Raw genomic sequence first — 21,785 nt, forward strand, 5'->3', positions numbered from 1 at the left:
GGAGGTTGGGGGTTAATGGGGGGGATGAGGACACATTTGTAATACCTCAACTAATAAAAAGAAAAGAAAAAAATAAATAATGGGCAAAGGTCCTAAATAGACACTTCTCCAAAGAAGACATAGAAGGCCTATAGACATCTAAAAAGATGTTCAATACCACTAATCATTAGAGAGATTCAAATTAAAACCACAATGTGATATCATCTCACGCCTGTCAGAATGGCTATCATCAATAAATCAACAAACAGTAATTGCTAGCAAGGATGTGGAGAAAAGGGAACGCTTGTGTACTGTTTGTGGGACTAAGATTGGTGCAGCCACTGTGGCAAACAGTATGGAGTTACCTCAAAAAATTAAAAATGGAACTACCTTATGACCCAGCAATTCCGCTTCTTGGAATACATCAGAAGAAGCCCAAAACATGAATTTGAAGGCATATATGCACCCCTATGTTCATTACAGCATTATTTACAATAGATAAGATTTGGAAGCAGACCAAGAGCCCATCAATAGATGAGTGGATAAAATAAAGCCCATGCTATATTTACACAATGGAATACTACCCAGCCTTACAAAAGAAGGAAATCTTACCATTTGTAACAGCATGGATGGAACTGGAGAGCACTGTGCTAAGTGAAATAAGCCAGTCAGAGAAAGGCAAGTACCATATTATTTCACTCATATGTGGACTCTAATGAACAAAGTAAATTAACAAACAAAATAGAAACACACATATATAGAACAGACTGACAGCTTTCAGTGTAGGGGAGCTTTGCAAGTCTGGGTGAAAAAGGTAAGGAAATTAAGCAAAAACCAACCAACCAACCAACCAACAAACAAACAAACGAAAACAACAAAAAACAGGTGGAGGTTTCCCTAGCCTGTGTGGCTCAGTTGGTTGGAGCATAGTCCTGTATATCGAAAGGTTGAGGGTTTGATCCCTGGTCTGGGCAAGTATAGAAGGCAACCAATAGGAGTTCTTTCACATCGATGTTTCTCTCTCTTGCTTGCTCTTTCTTTAGTCTCTTCTCTCTGAAATCCATGAACATATCCTATAGTGAGGATTATAAAATAGGGAGGGAGAGGTAGAATGGGGTATAGGGAAGATGATTGATGATGGAAGGAGACTTGATTTTGGGCAGTGAACACACAATACAATATACAGATGCTGTATTATAGAATTGTACACCTGAAACACATGTAATTTTATTAACCAATGTCACCTCAATAAATTCAATAAAAGTCATAATTATTTTAGTATTTATATTAGATTCTACAGTTCTATACCTGTAACAGTATGGCACATTCAAAATATTGTTAGTGATTGAGCTATTATTCCAGTTCTAAAAATTGAATTAAGTATTCTTTTCTTAAAATATATTTTTATTAATTTCAGAGAGGAAGGAAGAGGGAGAGAGAGATAGAAACATCAGCGATGAGAGAGAATCATCAATTGGCTGCCTCCTACATGCTCCCTATGGGGATCGAGCCCGCAACCCTGGCATGTGCCTTGACTGGGAATTGAACCATGACCGGTTTCATAGGTCAATACTCAACCACTGAGCCATGCTGGCTGGGCTGAACTAACTATTCTTACTCATTAGTCTCTTAAGATTAACAGCTTCTAAAATCTAATGCACTGTTCTTCCTGCCTTCAGGGAGGTGCATTTCACAAGTTCTGTCAATAAAGTTCTTAATTTCAAAAAGCATGGAAAATTAGAATTTATTATGTTGGCCTATTTTTTTAAGTTTAGAAGGACACAACAAACATTGAAGTAAAAATAAGTTAAAATTACAGCTTGAGTGTTAGGAAATTATTAATATATTCTGGGTGAAGCAATATTCTCTGTGTACTGTGACAATTATAATCACATTGAGTAGATAATTTTAGTTTGTTTTTTATTGCTAGGCCAACATCATACTCTTTTTGTATATATAAAAATCTAATTAATTTTAATTAAATTTATTGGGGTAACACTGGCTATTAAGATCCTATAGGTTTCAAGTGTATATGTACTAGTATGTGATACATAATCTCTATATTGCATTGTGTTCCCAACACCCACCGTCAAATAATCTTCTGTCACCATAAATTTGATCCTCTTTTCCCTTTACTACTCCCACACCCCCTTCTTTCTGGTAACTATCATAATGTTGTCTGTGGCTGTGAGATTATGAGTTTTAGTTTTATATCCCACATATGAATGGAATCACATGGTTTTTGACTTTTTTTAAAAAATATGTTTTTATTGATCTTTAGAGAGAGGAAGTGAGAGGGATAGAGAGATAGAAACATCAATGGGAGAGAAACATCATCTATAGGCATGCCCCTACCAGGGATCATGCCCGCAACCCTGGAATGTGCCCTGACTAGGAATTGAACCATGTGTCCATGCTCAACCAGTGAGCCGCACTGGTTGGGAGGTTCTTGACTTTTGTCATCTGACTTATTTCACTTAGCATGTTGTTCTCAATATTCATCCATGTTGTTGCAAATGGCAGTATTTCATCTCTTCTTATGGCTGAGTAGTATTCCATAGTACATATGTATCACATCTTCTTTATCCAATATTCTGCCGAAGGGTACTTTGGTTGTCATCATGTCTTGGTCACCAGGTATAGTCCTGCAGTGAACATAGGGGTTCATATACCATTGTTGTTAAATGTTTTCAAATTTTTCTGGTAGATACCCAGAAGAGGGATTGCTGGGTCATATGGTAACTCTATTCTTGATTTTTTGAGGACCCACCATACTGTTTTCCATAGTGGCTGTACCAGTTTACATTCCCACCAGCAGTGAATGAGGGTTCCTTTTTCTCTACAACCTCTTCAACACTTGTCTTGATAATAGCCATTCTAACAATTGTGGGATGGTGTGTCATTGTAGTTTTGATATGCATTTCCTAATTGCTAGTGAAGTTGAGCCTCTTTTCATATATCTACTAGCCATTTGTATGTCTTCTTGTGAGAGTTGTCTGTTTTGGTCCTCTGCCCCTTTTTAAAATTTGATTGTTTATTTGGTGCTGAGTTGTACAAGTTCTTTATATGTTTTGGTTGTTAACCATTTGTTGGAGCTATTGTTTGCAAATATTTCCCATTTGGTTGGTTGTAATTTTTTTTGTTTGTTTTGTTTTGTTGGTGGTTTCCTTTTCTGTGCAGAAGCTATTTAGTTTTATATAGTCTAATTCATTTATTTTGCCTTTATTTCCCTTGCCTTTGGGGTCAAATTTATATAATCTTCTCTAAGACCAAGGTCCATAAGTTTAGTATCTGTATTCTCTTCTATGTAATTTATTGTTTCAGATCTTATATTTAGGTCTTTGATCCATTTTGAATTAATTCTTGTATAATTGGGACAGACTATAATCTAGTTTCATTCTTTCGTATGTGGCTTTTCAATCTTCCCTGCATGATTTATTGAAGAGGCTTTCTTTTCTCCATTATATGTCTTTGGTTCTGTTGGGTATTCAGTTCTGCTCCATTGGTCTGTGTGTTGTTTTTCTGTCGATACCATACTGTTTTGATTATGGTCCTCTGTAATGTGATTTGAAGTCAGGTAGTATGACACCTCTGGTTTTGTTCTTTTTGTGCAGGATTGCTTTGGCTATTAGGAGCCTTTTGTGGTTCAATAGAAATCTGATGGGTTTTTTGTTGTTCTATTTCTTTAAAAACTGTCACTGAAATTTTATTGGGGATTGCATCAAATCATTATCTACTATGTTAATTCTTTCAATCCATGAACACGGATTATCTTTCCATTTCACTGTCTCTCTCTCTCTCTCTCTCTCTCTCTCTGTCTCTCTCTCTCTCTCTCTCTTTATCCTCACTTGAGGATATCTTTCCATTGATTTTTTGTGTGTTTTAGAGAGAGTGGAAGAGAGGGGGAGAGACAGAGAGAATCATCGATGTGAGAGAAACACATTGATTGGTTGCCTCCTGCATGCACCCTGACCAGGGCCTGGTCTGGGGAAGAGCCTGCAACCAAGGTATGTGCTCTTGACCAGAATTGAACCCAGGACCCTTTGGTCCACAGGCTGACGCTTTATCCACTGAGTCAAACCATCCAGGGCTTTCTATCTTTTTTAATAATACTTTGTTGTTTTCTGTATATAGGTCCTTTACTTCCTTTGTTAATTGTATTTTCCCCTGTCGTTCTGCTGTTAGGGTCAATTTGCATATTACCATTTTATTATATAGGATAGCATAGAGGCCTGGTGCATGGGTGGGGGCCGGCTGGTTTGCCCTGAAGGGTGTCCCGGATCAGGGTGGGGGTCCCAGTGGGGTGCTTGGCCAGCCTGGGTGAGGGGCTGATGGCTGTTTGCAGGCTGGCCAAGCCCCCCAGTGGAGACCCTCACCCCATGGGGGTGTGGCCAGCCTGGGTGAGGGGTTGAGGGCTGTTTTCAGGCTGCGCACAGCCCCTTCAGGGTGGGGCGGGTCCTGCTGGGGTGCCTGGCCAGTCTGGGTGAGGGACTGATGGCCGTTTTCAGTCTGGCCATGCCCCCGCCAACCCAAGCTCCCAGCCTCTCCTTTCTTTTTTCCACGCCTCCTTGATCGGAAGCCAGGGCGGGCTGGAAGCAGGTATCTGGGATTTATTTATCTTCTATAATTGAAACTTTGTAGCCTTGAGCAGAGCCCAGGGCCGGCCAGGGCAGGCGGGAAGCTTGGCTTCCTCCATCTCCAGGGGCAACCCAAGCCTCCTGCTCACTCCAGCTCCGTGGCCACTGCCATCTTAGTTGGGTTAATTTGCATACTCGCTTCTGATTGGCTGGTGGGCATGGCTTGTGGTGTAGTGGAGGGGCGGAGGGATGGTTACTTTGCATGTTTCTCTTTTATTAGTGTAGATGTTGCAATTACCCAAAGAATTGATTTTTTCATTTCTTTTTTTCTGAATTTTCATTGTTAGCATACAGGAAAACAGTGGATTTTTGTACATTGATTTTGTATCTTGAAAGTTTACTACTTGTTTATTGCTTCTAATAGTTTTTATTTTTATTTTTGGTGGAGACTTTAGGGTTTTCTATATATAGTACCATGTCATCTGCAAGGAGTTATAGTTTTACTTCTTCATTTCCAATCTGGATGCCTTTTTATGTCTTTTTCTTGCCTGATTTCGCTGGATAGGACTTCCAGAACTATGTTGAATAAGAGTGGTGAAAGTGGGCATACTGTTTTTTGTAGCAGTCGTAACATTTTACATTGCCAACAATAGTGTATAAAGGTTCCAGTTTCCCCAGCCCTCACCTGTGGTAGAATTATTTGAAAAGCAAGTCCCAGGATATGCTGTAGGTTAGTGTACATTGAATTTATACTTTATCTTCTGCTGAATTTATACCAACAAATCTGCATCGTCGATAATTCATGTCCAAAGGGTAGCTCAATATCTCTGATTGTTGAAGGACCATTATATTATGTTCTATATGCTGTGCTTATTAAATTAGTAATTGATTTTTTTCAAAAAGCAGGATAAAAGATGAAAATATAACTGCTCAATCTTAAGTTAATTAAAACCAAAATTAATTAGGTAGTCCTATTATACTTTATTTAACAGAAAATTTGCTCTATTTGATTATTTTTCCTAGTTCATTTACTGGTATGTAAATTTATAGTTTTATGTCTACCAAATGAGAACAAATACATGATTTTAATAAGAAAAGATATATTCTAAAAGTATTAAACTATAATTTTTTCACAAAGTTCATTTTAGAGGATAATTTAAAATCACACTTTTGTTCAATAGTAATGATTGTATTAATTACCCATTGTTTCATAACAAATTATAAAAAATTTAGCAGCTTACACTAAGACATATTTATTATTTCACAGTTATTATGAGTCAAGACTTCAGGCATTGCTCAACTAGATATTCTTCTTAGGGTCCCATAAACTGTAATCAAAGTTTCAGCTCTCCTACATCCATTTCTGGAGGCCTGACTGGATAAGAATCTACTTCTAAAATTCCTCAGATTCTTGGAAGAATTCCTTTTCTTGTGGTTGTAGTATTGAGGACCCTGGCTTCTTGCTGGATATTAATTGGAGGCTGCTCTCAATGCCTAGGGGCTGCCATGCCATGTGGGCTTCTTCAGCCACTTCAATCAAGCCAGTAAAGAGAGTCTCTTGAGTCTTATATAACACTAGAAGCCTGGTGCACGAATTCATGCACCAATTGGGTCCCTTGGCCTGGCCTGTGGCTCTCTGACATCCGCCGAGGGGTCCTGGATTGTGAGAGGGTGCAGGCCAGGCCGAGGGACCCCACCGGTGCATGATCAGGGTCGGGGAGGGACACGGGAGGTTGGCCAGCCAGGGAGGAACCATGGGAGGGCTCCAGGGTGTGTCTGGCCTGTCTGGCTCAGTCCCATTCAGCCTGACCCCAGCAGCAAGCTAACCTACTGGTTAGAGTATCTGCCCCCTGGTGGTCAGTGTACATCATAGCGAGCCGTTGAGTGGCCTTAGCATATAATTAACATATTACACTTTGATTGGTTGAACAGATGACTGGATGACTGGACAATTAACATATTAGGCTTTTGTTATATAGGGTAACATAGAAATGAAATCCCATCCCCTTTTCAATATTCTGTTCATTGGAAGCAAGACACAGGTGCAGTCCACACTCAAAGATATGAGGATTATGCAAGGGCATGAGCAGCAAGAGATGAGGATTGTGCAGGCCCATTTTAGGATTTGTCTGCTTTATTGGTGAACTGGGAGGATTCTTTTATTTTGTCATGGGCTTAATTCAATGTATGCACATAAACCTTTATTATAGGCAGATGTGAATCTACCTGGAAGTTTAGATCTAATTTGCTGTTGTTATTTAAAGGAAGTGAAAAAATAGAAGAACTCTTCTTTCCATATCTGTCAGTGGCTAACTTGTGAAGCTCATTGGAGAGGGAAATTTTCCTCTAGATGTGAACTTCTTAAACATTTCTAACATTTGGGTCTTTATAAATATAGTGCTTTTGTTTACTAGGTGGAATTTGGGGATCCTGGAGACTGCTTGAAAGTTTATAATGTTTGTTGTGAGGGTTTGTGTCTTATATACGTTTTGTTAATAATTTGTCACCCATATGTCTTCTCACTTACTGTGTACCTTGTTCTTATTTATCTCTTCACTTCCTTCTTCAGTATATCTTTCAGCACCAAGCTATGAGCTCTGTTAAATAATCTTGAGTTTAATACAGAGGAACAGGTGTATGCTTAATAGCGTTATTGTGGCCAGATAACAACCTTTTTATAAAACTGTATGTACTTAATATGTTCATTTTTCACACCACCTCCATTTTTAAGGATATAAGAGGAAAATATATTTTTCTCAGTTCACTTTTCTGCATTGAGCTGCTTTTGTCATTAGTAGTAAGAAAATGACAGGTTTGAGATGACCCATGTGATTTTCTGAGATCAGGTGAGTATAGCAACTCACTTTAGTATTTCTATTTGTCAAGAATCTATTAAAGTGATCTATTTCATTATTTTCTGAGAGGATGAAAATAATTTTAAAGAATTCTTCACTAGAAGAGTCTGTTAACTTGGGTTTTGGAGTATCTGAGTAAATTATTACTACCTTTATAACTGTTCATAAGCTTTCCAGAGTCGTCTATAGGAAATAATTTTTCCCTATTTGGCACTTAATTGGGGGAATCAGCATATCTGCTTTTCTATTCAAATGATAAATGTTACCTTTGAAATAAATATTTAATGTCCCATAGAATTCTGAAAATAATTTGTTTTCATACAGGTAAAAATTATTTATATTTTAGTAAATATCAGTGAATACTGAGGTCCTCTATAGGAATGAGTATTATGATGACAACCTGGTACCTTGTTAAATGTAGTTGAGGTGGGACTAATGGAATGTCTGTTTTTAAAGGCTATTTATATAGATTGAAATGATTTTTAGGATACAGTGACCTATTTGGCTCATTTAGACTCATTTTATTTCTAGTTTCTTCTCACCCACAGTTTATGATAAGTTGGTCCTAAGATGGTATTAATGGGAAGTGAACAGTAACTAAGGTAACAGGAAAACAAGTATTATATTTTTCTGTGTGTCTTCCTCAGAGTCATTTTGTAGTGACATTTCAATGATCAGAATTCTATGTTAATATTTGTTTGTGGAATGTTTTATTTATTGTACTTTTCCTATATGTTAATGATAAATCCATCACAGGTTTTTTTTTTAATCCCCCAGTCTATCTGTGCTTTTTAGGTAAGTTGGTAGATGGTGCTATCTATGTATTGAAATTGGGAACCCTGGAGGAAAGCATGTGTGTGTGTGTGTGTGTGTGTGTGTGTGTGTGTGTGTTTGAGGGGTTAACAAATTCCTTTTTGTATTGGTTATTTTTTGAGAGACATGTGAGATAAGCAAGTGTAAATGTCAATTAGGCAGTTGGATATATGGGTTGAGAGCTCAGAAGAGAAATCTCAGTAAATGTGAGTCATGTTGATAAATTAGCTGTCTGGAAAAAGAATGTAGAATGAGATGAGAAGGAGACCAAAATCCATTTCCTGAGGATCTAAAATATTTTAAGGATATTTAAAAAGAGCAAAGAAATTAGAGTAAAAGAAAATGAAAATATGTTATCACAGAAGCCAAAGACTCAAATGGGAGAGATTGGTCAACTTTGGCTTGATACAGCAAGATCAAGTAAGATAAGGACTGATGGATCAATTAGCAAAATAGACATTATTGGTGACTTTATTTAGTCCTCATTCAGTTTTTATTTATTTTTATTTATTTATTTTTTAAATATATTTTATTGGTTTTTTACGGATGTGCCCACAACCCAGGTGCATGCCCTTGATCGGAATCGAACCCGGGACCTTTCAGTCCGCAGGCCGACGCTCTATCCACTGAGCCAAACCGGTTTCGGCCTCATTCAGTTTTTAGAAGAAAGATGCTAGTCAAATAAATAATGCTGGGCACCGTAATTTACTTCTTAATACATTTATGTTAAAACTTACTAGTATAGTGAATTCACTCTTTTTCATGTATGGTTCTGATGTTAGACAAATGCTTAGAGTTATGTCAACAACACATAATCAAAATACAGAACATATAATGAACAACATAAAGTGATGAACAAAAACAGATCCAGAGACAGAGAAGCATCGATCAGACCATCAACCTCAGAAGGAAGTTAGGGGAGTGTGGGGTGAGGGGGAGAGATCAACCAAAGGACTTGTATGCATGCATATACACCTAACCAATGGACACAGACACCAGGGGGGTGAGGGCATGAGTGGGGGGTGGGGAGGGCAAAGGGGGAATAAGGACACATATGTAATACCTTAATCAATAAAGAAAAAATTATGTAAAAAAGAAAAAAAAGATACAGAATAGTTCCTACCAAATTCCCATTGCTACATCTTTGTAGTATAGCCATACCCCAAGGCCTAACCTTTGGCAACTGCTAATCTCTTCTCCATAATTTATAATTTTACCTTTTCCAAAATGACATATAAGTGGAATCATAGAGTATTTGGTCTTTTCAGACTGTTTCATTTTTATTTATAATAATGTATTTGAGATTCATCTATGTTGTTAAAGGTATCAATAGATCATTTCTTTTAATTGCTGAATAGTATTCTCCTTCTTCTACCCCCTTCCCCTAGAAATCATTGATATGAAAATTTTCCCTATAGTTTTGAATTTTTCAGTGTCATGTATTTGTTTTCTTACAATATTTAAGAAATATCAGTCTCTCTTTGGATCAAAGTCAGGATATAAAGGTGGAAAATAAACTCAGGAAACTCACTGCACTACTGTTATGCATTTAAGATTTATCCATTTTGTTACAAGCATCTATAGTCCTTTCCTTTTAATTGATGAATGGTTTTCTATTTATCTACTTACCAGTTGAAGGACATCTGGAATGTTTCCAGTTTTTTATATTTATGAACGTAACTGCTATACACATTCATGTATAGTTTTTTGTGTTAACATAAATTTATATTTATCTCAGGTAAATATTCTGCCATGGTTTTCTAACCTCCATGACTTCTCATGAGAAATCTGTAGTTACTTAATTTGATATTTATGTAACATGTTGTTTTTCCTCTCACTGATTTCAATATTTTTCCTCTTTTTCCTTTTGGTTTAGAGTTTATTAAAAAATGTCTTGGGGTGGCTTTCTTTGATTATATTCTTCTTGGTGTTCATTGAGCTTGCTTCTTTAAACTGTAAATTTATATATTTCACCACATTTTGGAAACTCATTCATTTTTTAAAATCAGCTTTAATGAAACACAATTTATATAACCATACAGTTGTTGGAACTAGGACTTCTGTCTCTTCATACATATAATTAGGGGATCTCCTCCTCCTATTTTAATCTCCCCATAATTTCTTCCATGGATTCTCCAGTTACCATGGGTCCTTTATCATTGTTCTTCTGACCAGAAATGTGAGTTTCTCTCAGTGTCTTAGCCTCTCATGCTGTCACACAACTCTGAACTTTTGGGGCTACCCTTGGACTGAAGTGAAAGAGAGGATAAAAAATAACAGTGATTACCTTCATACTTTTCTTATTATATGGGCCTCTTTTTTTGGTTCCTTTGACTAGAGATATATAGGTCTTCTCTTGATTGGGGCTTCCCTTGGAGCAGGACTGGGAGTCAAAAGAAAAATGGGAAAAAAGAAAAATTGGGATTCTTATGCTCACCTGCTCAAAAGTGTATCTTTCCCTAGTCTTCTGTTCAGAAAGTGGAATTTCTCTTGAAAATTTTGCTTATTCTCACTGTAGAGTGTTGTGAATCAGTCTCTCTTTGGTTCAAAGTCAGGAGATAAAGGTGGAAAATAAATTCAGGAAACTCACTACACTGCTGTTATTCTTCAAATTTTGGTCTCTCTCCTTAAACTGCTTGTTATTGCTTAATTTTCAGAGTACTTAGGTAGATCCCTTTTGTGTTTTGTCTAAAGGCTTCAGTTTATAATCATAGGCAAGATAGGTTTATTACATCGTGGCTGTCACCAAAGGTTATGTACTTTACTTTCCTATTTTTATTTTTTACTTTTCTGTGGACTCATAAATAGAAATTGGTGAAAATTATTTTTTTCTAGATCATCTTCCTGTTGCTTAATTTTCAAACATCTTAGATTGGTGGTTGGTAGACTTTTTCTGTAAAGTGTCAAATAGTAAATATTTTAGGCTTTGCATGCATAGGGCTCTGTCAATTGTTCAACTCTGCTGTTGCATTGAGAAAGCAGCCATAGATAATATGGAAACAATTGATGTGTCTGCGTTCCAGTAAAATTTTATTTATAAAACAGATATAGCGGGCCACATTTGGCTCATGGGCTAGTGTTTGAGGACTCTTGATCTTAGCCCTCTACACTTACTCTTTCTTGAAGTAATGTTTGAAGAGTAAATATTATTATCTACTGTGCTTTGTATGTTAAAATAATTTTCCCATGACCACTTCCATTTTACTTCTACAGTTTATTCTTCTATAGAGTAACTCGGATTTTAATAAAGTTGAATTAAAGGGAAGGGATTCACAGCAGTGTAATTAATTAAAACTATTCCCATCCTAACTTGCTTTGAATATATTCACACCATAAATTTCTTCTGTGGCATTTTACCCCGTCTCATAAATATTTGGTTGGGGACTGTCTTAATGAGTGTACACGTCATATGTTTAGTTTATCTTCATTCATCATAGCAAAGCTCTAACCAATATGAAATGAAACATATAGCACTGAAATTCAAGTATTCTCAATGACTATATGGAAACTATATTAATAATGCTTCTTTTCTAATTACCTTCTATGTGTCCTTTGTCCTTTTGTGTTTCAGTAAGTGTGGATCTTGTTTGCTTGTGAAGGGAAATGCCTAAGGTTAGATTTTTTAAAATTATTACTCTTGTTCTAGTACGCTTGAACTTAAGTTTTTGAACAATATTTTGCAGGTAAATCATCTTAAAATGGTTGATGAGCCAATGGAAGAGGGAGAAGCAGATTCTTGCCAAGTGAGTACTCATGTTAACTTACTAAGCTACATTTTAGAATTAAAGGAAAGAATAATGGGAAAGGAGAAAATCTTTTGTCAATTAAAGTTTATTCAGGTACATTAATAATAAACAAATCCAATTATTAACAAAATAATAGCAGGCCAAAATATAAGACACATTTTCCTGTCAGAAACTCTTGTACATGAAATTTTTATTTTTATTTTGTAGAGAGAGAGGAAGGGAGATAGAGACATATCAATGTGAGAGAGAAACATTGATCAACTGCCTCCTGCACATCACCTACCGAAGATTGAGACCTCAATCTGGGCATGTGCCCTGATCAGGAATCAAACCCGCCACCTTTTGGTGTATGGGATGATGCCCAACTAACAGTGCCATACTGGCCAGGGCTACACATGAATTTTTAAGACAACTTTATTGTGATATAATTTACCTGCCATGAAATTTTGAGTGTAATGGGTGAAATTTTTACTTGCCAGTATATGAGTAACTACATTACTAAAATACATAATTCTCTGAATTACATTTTCACTCATCTGTGGACTCTAAAGAAACAAAACAAATGAACAAACAAAACAAAAACAGACTCATAGAAACAGATCAAACTGATGGTTGCCAAAGGGGAATGAGTAGGAAGATGGACGAAAAAGGTGAAGGTAATATAATCAGTAATATTGTGATAACTTTGTACTGTGACAGATGATTACTAAATTCAGGGAGGTGGTGATCACATTGTAAGGTATATAAATATTGATTCATTATATTGTACACCTGAAACTAATATGATATCATATACTAACTATACTTACCTAAAGGAAATACAACAAAAAGTGAAGAAAAAAAACTAAATAAGATTGTATTCAACTTTAGGGTAGAAAGGAGATGTAATATGGAAATATTTAACTACAAGGAAAACCTGAGGTCATTTAAAATTTATTGCTAGCTTTCAAAAAGGATTATATCTAAATTATTTTGGAAATTCCTCACTAGTTTTAAAGAATGCATAACTATTAGGTTATTCTATGCAAGGCCTATGTACTAGTCTCTCATGTTACAAGATATAGATTTACAGAAGAGTGATCTTAAGATTTTAGGGAGGGTCTGACTAAGGTAGCCATCTCTGTTTATGTTGTTATTTTATAATTTTCATTTTTGTGGATACTTTTGTAGAATTATAGTTTTTTTTAAGCTGGAAGGAACCTCAGATATAGTATTTAAAAATACTTTATTGTTGAAAGTATTACATATGTCTCTTTTTCCCCTCAATGACCTCTCCCCGTGCCATGTGCTTCTGCCCCCCAGCATATTCCCTCACCCCCCTACTATCTGTTTCCATTGGTCATGCTTATATGCATGCATACAAGTAATTTGGTTGATCTCTTACCCACCCTCTCATCCTCCCTTGCCTTCCTTCTGAGGTTTGAGGGTCTGTTTGATGCTTCTCTGTATCTGGATCTATTTTTGTTCATCAGTTTATGTTATTCATTATATTCCAAAAATGAGTGAGATCATGTATTTATCTTTCTAGATAAATATTTGTCATCTAGAGCTTTATATATAGATCGTATGCACTAAAAGTCATAGTAATAATTATGTTGCTAGTTTATAAAAGATTAGAGTGTAAGGAAATACAAAAGGTAGTTGGGAAGGGTGTGTGTCAGTATTAATAAATTAACAGGGAAATACCATGTCCCACACCACAGTAGGAAGGAAAAAACATGTACATGAGCATATATATATGCATGTGTAACCAACATGAACACATATACATAATCATAGGGTTATTGTTAAATATTTGCCTGTCTAATTTTAATAAAATATGAATTGGGAAGTACAATTTTAATTGTAAAACTAAAATTCATGCTAGATGCTAATATGATTTACATTAGGCAATCACCTTCAGTTGCTAAAAAGGGGTGTCAAGTTTTGATTTAGTTTGTGGCCTGAGTTATCTAAACTTACAACATCGTTCTTTCGCTGTACTTTTCAATTAGTGTTTTGGGTTTCTTCAGGTATATACATGTTGGGGGCCAGATGTAAGCTGGCAAGGTCCTTGCACCTGAAGGGGCTAGCAAGGCTGGGACCCTTACCCACACAGTTTTCCCAGACTTGTTTGGATGGCGGTTATCAGTGGAATGAGAGCAACATTTGTAGAATGAGAACAGCCTTTCATAGCTTACCAAGAAGTCTGTAACTATTTACTGAGATATGCTGTACTGAGAACTTGTCCTTCTGCTATGTCTCTCCCTTAGAGATTAAGAGGAACAAAGAATACATTCCTCTTGACAGACCTCCTATTTAGTGTGTTGTGTATAAATAGGATTGTATAGCTAATAAACTCGCTTCAGTTCATCGAGAGAACTGGAGTCCTCCCAATCCCGCTTTCCTGTCTTTCTTTCTTTTCTCAATTCCCACCTCCCTGCCTCAGCCCGGCTCAACCTTGTCAGGCTGGCCCTGACATATACCCAAAAGTGGAATCCCTGGGTCATAAGGCAGTTCCATTTTTAATTTTCTGATAAGCGTCCATACTGTTTTCCATAAAAGCTGTGGTAGATATATACAATGGAATAATACTCAGGCATAAAAAATATTGAAATCTTACCATTTGGGACAGCATGGATGGACCTAGAGATTATTATACCAATGAAATAAGTTAGAAAGAGTAAGAAAAATACCATATGATTTCACTTATAGGTGGAATCTGAAGAGCAAATAAATGAACAAAATAGAAACTGAGTAATAGAGACAGAGATTAGACTGATGGTGGCCAAGGTGAGGAGTTGGGGGCTGGGTAAAAATATGAAAGGATTAAGAAGTACAAATTTGTAGTTGCAAAATAGTCACAGTCATGTAAAGTATAGCATAGGGAATATAGTCAATAATATTGTAATAACTATGTACATTTAAGGTAGACACTTGAAATATTAGGGGGACTACTTTTTAAAGTATATGATTGTCTAACCACTACATGTACACCTGAAACTTATAAAAATAATATTGAATATAAACTGTAATTGAAAAATTAAAATAAAACAATACTTTCACTGTGTCAGCTTAGGCCTGCTGACAGTTAAATGAAATGGGTTCTAAGAAACACTAACCATATAATTTTATAATTCCTTTGTCTCATGTTTTCATATATAAGATTGCTTTGATTGTGGTTGCTTATTCAAATGTAATTCTGGAAGCTATGTGTTTTTGTGGTTGTCTTTGTTTTAAATAATAGAGGATTATAGAAACTGCTTTATGATGTATAGATTCTTTAAAGAGTGTTCTTTAAATTTGAACTTCAGTCATTGCATATGAGGCCTAATATTTTGCAATTGACTAATTTAGACAACCAGTTTCCTCCATCTCAATTTTTGTAGCTTTAGACTTTCATGGTCATTTGCTCTTTTTTCTTCAGTTAAAACAAGAAAAATTAAATAAAATGCTTCCAAAATTACATGTATATCTATCACACAATTAGCAAGGCTGAATTATTATTAATATAATTTTAATATGTTAAAGAGTTGTTATGAGGAATCATTCCACTTCTCAAGACAGCCTTCAATTTGGGAAGTACTAAGTAATAGGTCACTAATGAAAGATATCTGATATCATATTTTACCACCTGGTCCTCTATTGCTCCCAACAATGTCTATGTTAGAATTTCATGCACCGGGCCTCTAATACATCAATAATTACCCTAAATGTAAATGGACTAAGTTCACCAATAAAACGGCACAGAGTAACAGATTGGATAAAAAAACAAAACTGAACCATATGCTGCCTTTGGGAAACACATCTAAATATGTTAAGATTTTTCTTTAGTAGATGACTGGTAAGAGTTAATTATTTATGTTATTAAAACAAGAATAGATGTATTCTATTTTGTTAGTTTATTGTCCACTTACATTTACTTTTAAAGTTTGTATGGAATGGTGGTTATACCTGGAAATAAAATACATATTTTTAATACTACCAATATTTTAGGAATTTCAAAAGAAGATTCATTTAACTATTAGATTTTTGGTTGATTCCATTAGCACAAAGACAACAATATGTTGTCTCTAAATTGATTTATATCTATATTACCAGATATGTAAATGTTACATTTACCTGAAAATGTACCTTAAAAACCTGATTTCCTATTATTTTAAGTCCTATGCTTATAATTTTAGAAGACATTCTTGACATGTATCTCTCATGTCCCCCTAGTAGTCAGTGAGTTCCTACAGGGGGAGCACTGCTCAGCCAGAAGCCTGGCAAGTGCAGTGGCGGTGGTGGGAGCGCTAAGGATGTCCCATGGGGAGCGGGCCTAAGCTGTCAGTCAGACATCCCCCGAGAGCTCTTGGACTGCAAGAGGGTGCAGGCCTGGCTGAGGGGACCCCACCCTGAGTGCAAGAATTTCATGCACCGGGCCTCTAATACATCAATAATTACCCTAAATGTAAATGGACTAAGTTCACCAATAAAACGGCACAGAGTAACAGATTGGATAAAAAAACAAAACTGAACCATATGCTGCCTTTGGGAAACACATCTAAGGTGAAAAAAAAAACAACAAAAAACTAAGTTAGTCTTAAAGTCAAAGGGTAGAAAATGATTCTACAAGCAAATGGCATCCACAGGAAAGCAGGTGTAACCATACTCATATCTCATAAAACAGATTTCAAAATAACAAAGGTAACAAGAAACAAAGATGGATATTTTGTAATGATAAAGATGAAAATACATTAAGAAGACATAGCACTTCTTAATATATATGTATCTAGTCATGGAGCATCTATATGTATAAAGCAACTACTCACAGAACTAAAGGGATAATCAGACAAAAACACAGTCATCATTGGGGATCTACATACCCCATTGACAGCTCTAGATAGACCATCCAAACAGAAAATCAATAAAGAAATATTGGGTTTAAATGACACATTCGTCCAAGTGGACATAATTGACATGTACAGAGCCTTTCATCTCAGAACATCAGATTATACATTCCTCTCCAGTGCACATGGAACACTCTCAAGGTTAGACCATATATTGGGTCACTAAACTTGTCTCAACAAATTTAAGAAGATTGAAATCATAAAAAGCATGTTCTCAAAACACAATGCTTTAACATTAGAAATCAATGGCAAAAAGAAAGTAAAAAAAAACAAAAACAAATATGTGGAGATTATAGACCATGCTACTAAAAAAAAAAATGGTTGGGTCAAAGAAGAAATAAAAGGTGAGATCAAAATAGATTCTTCACTTAAAAAAAAAAGACTTATTCAAAAGGGGAAAATCACTCTCCTAGCTACTTAAAAGGGCCAGTGAAATGCTATTTTGATATATGAAAAACATCCACAGTCATCATTTTAGAGGTGATTTTTCATTTCTGACTGGTTCCTAATACTTTAAAGCTAAAATTTCTCTGCCTAGATGCCCCTCTTGAGAGAATGAATGTCTGTCTACCTATGTGACACAAGTAATTTTAGCTGTTTTGAAACATAGCTTACTTGAAACTAAGCTCTTGCTCAGTTTGGCCAGAGCCCCTATTGGTTTGTCCATTAATTAATGGGTAAATTTATTAATAACATTCTTGCCATCATGGCCACAATTAATATAGTACAGATTGATAACATTTGTTCACAAAAACATACAGGTTTCAAATATACAAGTCAGTAAAACATCATCTGCACACTGCATCTGCACCCATTGTCCCAAGCTAAGTTTCTTTCTGTACCCATTTGCTTGCCCTTTGCCCACCTCTACCTACTCCCCACCCCATGACTATCACCACACTGTTGTCTGTATCTATGTGTTACATATATATATATTTTTTTCTTGCTTAATCTCTTCACTTATTTCACCTAGCTCCCCAACCCCATTCCCTCTGACAGCTGTCAGTCTGATCTCTGTATCTATGAGTCTCCTTTTATTTTATTTATTTTATTCATTAGATTCCACATATAACTGAAATCATGTGGTATTTGTCTTTCTCTTCCTGGCTTATTTCACTTAGCATAGTATCTCCAGGTCCATCCATGTTGATACCCCAATAACTTCTATTAAAAACATGATACAGTATTGTGCAAAAGTAGTTTTATATCTGTATGTGAAACACAGAGTTTATTCTTGTATTATTATTTATTAATTATTGTATTAATTTCCATATGGAAAAATTGTAACTTACTTTTGCCCCAACCCTGTAATGGAAGGCTATTGAGACATGTAGGCATTGTGATAAATTATTCATGTGACCTTAAACTCTAAATCTCAGTTTTCTCCTTTATACAGTGAGAAGGTTGGATAATATATCTCAGCTCTTGTTTTGTGATATGTAATACATCTGAGCATTTATTTTTTTCATCCTAGCTACTGTGTCTCTCTAGGGACTAGCATTGCAGCTCACTTGAGTGTAGTCTTCACAGCTGAGCAGAGTCCTACATCAAAGAGAAAAAAAACTCTCTGGGTAGTTTCCTTTCTGCTTTATCTAAGTGTTAGGAAATCTGGCATATAACTTATATATAACATTTTAATAAAAATAGGGTTATGGCCTGGAAACATTTGTTTGGGCTTTGCAGATTGTGTGTCTATGCCGGTTTCTTTTTTAATGATGTGACTAGTTTTACACTTAAATATTTATATATCACTGACTAATTAAAGGGCATAGTGAAATACTATTCAAGAGAAGCTGGAGGTTCACATTTATTTGCCATGCTCCAAAGTTTACAAAAATATATTTATCTCTTGACTTTCTTTGCATCCACCTCATGAGTCACATTATGGTGAGCGTCTTAAGACACTTTGTTTATATTTTCCTTGTACTTAGTTGGAAGGGAAAGTTGAAGCATAGATTTTATATGCTTTTTAAAAATTAAATCTTTATTGTTTAAAGTATTACATATGACCCCTTTTTCCCCCATTGCCCTCTCCCCCACCGCCCTGCCCAGGCCTTGACCACTCTATTGTCCCAGAAATTTATGGCATTTTTATACACCAATAATGAACTCTCAGAAAGGGAAACTAAACAAACAACCCAATTTACTATTGCAACAAAATAGTTAAGATACTTAGGAATAAACTTAACCAAGGAGGCAAAAGACTTGTATTTGGAAAAAATACAGGATTTTGAAAAAAGAGATAGAGGAAGATATATGCAAGTGGAAGAATATACCGTGTACATGTATTGATAGAATCAACATCATTAAAATGGCCATACTACCAAAAAATCTACAGATTCAATGCAATTCCTATTAAAATACCAACAGCTTATTTCAGAGACCTAGAACAAATATTCCAAATATTTATATGGAATAGAAAAAGACCCCAAATAGCTGCAGCAATCTTGAGAAAGAAGAACGAAGTTGGGGGGACACAATACCAGATATCAAGTTATATTACAAAACCACTGTACTCAAAGCAGTCTAGCACTGGCGCAAGAACAGGTATATGCTTTTATTTACATGAAATTATATAATGAGGCTGGTGATAGTGATGAAGCTCTATGTGTTAGAAAACAGGGAATTGGGGATACCAGTAGCCCATAAAAGTCTATGCTAGATTGAAGGAGTTGGGTATTAAATTATTTCTGGTATGTTTCCTGACTTTAAGCTTATCATAATATGTTGCAACTGGATATGAATATTATTTGGATTTTCTTTTTACAGGATGAAGGAGTTAAAGAAATTCCTATTACACATCATGTTAAGGAAGGATATGAGAAAGCAGACCCTGCACAGTTTGAGTTGCTCAAGGTTCTTGGTCAGGGATCCTTTGGAAAGGTAATGAATGCTGTTTTCCACATTTGCTTCTCTTCTAAACATTCAGCAAAAAAAGTGTACACATGGCTAGAAATCTGTTAAGTGTGCCTTTTCTAGATTTGTCAAAGGATGCACACATAGTTAACTTCCTAATTTTACTAATTTTATTTCTGTTGTACTTTTAGTCCCATTTATTTATACTTCCCCATATAATAACAGTTTTCAAATGCCCTGGGCTCACTCATTTTTCTAGGGCAAGATATATCGTGGTATTTATTAGCTGCCTAAATCAAGGTAGTTTAATTTTTCTAAAAAAAAAAAAAAGGTTGACGTTTTCCTGTTTACAGGCTAACATGATCACAACTTGCTCTCTACTGCTGACTTAATCTATATTCCTTAGCTCTATCATAGAAGTCAGAATGTATGTATCAATTCATGTATAAATGCATGAATTCATCTATCATCTCCTAAAGCAGTATGTGTGTAAAGTATAGCAAGGGTAGATACTGAGGGATATGTGAATTATGTCAAAATCCTTCCTTTCAAGAATCTTATATTTTAAGAGAGAAATAAAAATTGAGAAAGATTATCTGTGAAACTCATTACTAAAATTGTTTATTGAATACTCGATGGCATATGGTTTTTGGAAAAAAAAATATGTAGGTCTGGTTCCTGACTTTTGTGCACCTAGCATCTAATACGTGAAAATCATTGCATACATGCAGTAACAGCCTTTAGGAAAACAACAACAACAACAATAATTTAAGGGAGAAAGATAATGAGAAACTCCTAATTTGAAAGTGTCTGAGCTTTAATTTCAAAGAAAAAAAGTAAAGCCATTGAGCAGTGGTGATTTATCATATTCTGAAACATTTTAAAAGAAAGACACTTATTGAACATTCAGCGTGTGCCCAAGAGTTGCAAAAGCAGTATTAGTGAATATAAAATAGACATTAATTGTCTTAAAATATCCCAATATCTATGTGATATTAATATAACATTTAAAATATAGAGAAACATTTCCAGGACACAAAAAGGACAAATTAAGTTGGGCTGTAGTTTAGCAGTGAATTGGTACAAGAGATATGTGAAGACAAGGAAATAGGACTTGAATAGTTGTTCTGGCAAGAGTAAAACTAGAAAGAGCTTTTAATAGAATGTGTGTGTGTGTGTGTGTGTGTGTGTGTGTGTGTGTATGTGTGTCGGCGGGGGAGGGGGGGTGTTTATAGAATTGACCTGTAGATTAGGTATGTTCATTTTGCTCAGTTTTATTTCATTTTTTAAATATAATATTCATTTAATTATTTTGCATTATACTTTATGATATTAATTTTAGAAAACAGAGATAAAGTTCTTTCATATCCTGATTGTATAAGTGATTAAATATAAATTTAAATAAAATCATACCAGGCAAACATTTCATGATTTCAAGTCATTATACTATACTAGAGGCCCAGTGCACAAAATTCGTGCACTTGGTGGGGGGGAGGGCCCCCTCAGCCCAGCCTGCACCATCTCCAATCCAGGACCCCTCAAAGGATGTCCAACTGCCGGTTTAGGCCCAATCCCCGGGATCGGGCCTAAACCGGCAGTTGGACATCCCTCTCACAATCCTGAACCGCTGGCTCCTAACCTCTCACCTACCGGAATGCCTGATCACCCCTAACTGCCCCCCTGCCAGCCTGATTATCCCTAACTGCCTCCCTGCCGGCCTGATCACCCCTAACTGCCTCTGCCTGCAGGTCTGATCGCCCACCCTGCCCCCTCCACCGGCCTGGTTTCCCCCAACTGCCCCTCCTGCCGACCTGGTTGCCCCACGCAGCCTGCTGCTCAGTCGTTTGGTCGCCCCTCACTAACCCCCCTGCTGGCCTGGTTGCCCCACACAGTCTGTTCGGTCATCCGTTTGGTTGTGATGATCACTTAGGCTTTTATTTAGATAGACTAGTGGCCCAGTGCATGAAATTCGTGCACATTAAAAGGGAATTAATTAGCGGAAATATCTTAATATTGTTATTTGCCCTTTCTCTATAATAGAAGTGTGAGAGATGAAAGGAAATTAGTAAAATGTATATGAAAATAATA

General features: G+C 36.0%; 1 protein-coding gene across 1 annotated transcript in view; it reads left to right on the forward strand.

The window, feature by feature from the left end:
* RPS6KA6 (ribosomal protein S6 kinase, 90kDa, polypeptide 6) overlaps positions 1-21,785 on the forward strand; it is a 174,662-nt gene that overhangs the window by 30,266 nt on the left and 122,611 nt on the right. The window contains exons 2-3 of the mRNA XM_005873234.2: positions 11,908-11,967; positions 19,611-19,724. Of these exons, the coding sequence (XP_005873296.1) occupies positions 11,908-11,967; positions 19,611-19,724 (174 nt within the window). The remainder of the gene's footprint in view (positions 1-11,907; positions 11,968-19,610; positions 19,725-21,785) is intronic.

The sequence above is a fragment of the Myotis brandtii genome, unplaced genomic scaffold (genome assembly GCF_000412655.1).
Source record: "Myotis brandtii unplaced genomic scaffold, ASM41265v1 scaffold40, whole genome shotgun sequence".
NCBI classification, from domain to species: Eukaryota; Metazoa; Chordata; class Mammalia; order Chiroptera; family Vespertilionidae; genus Myotis; species Myotis brandtii.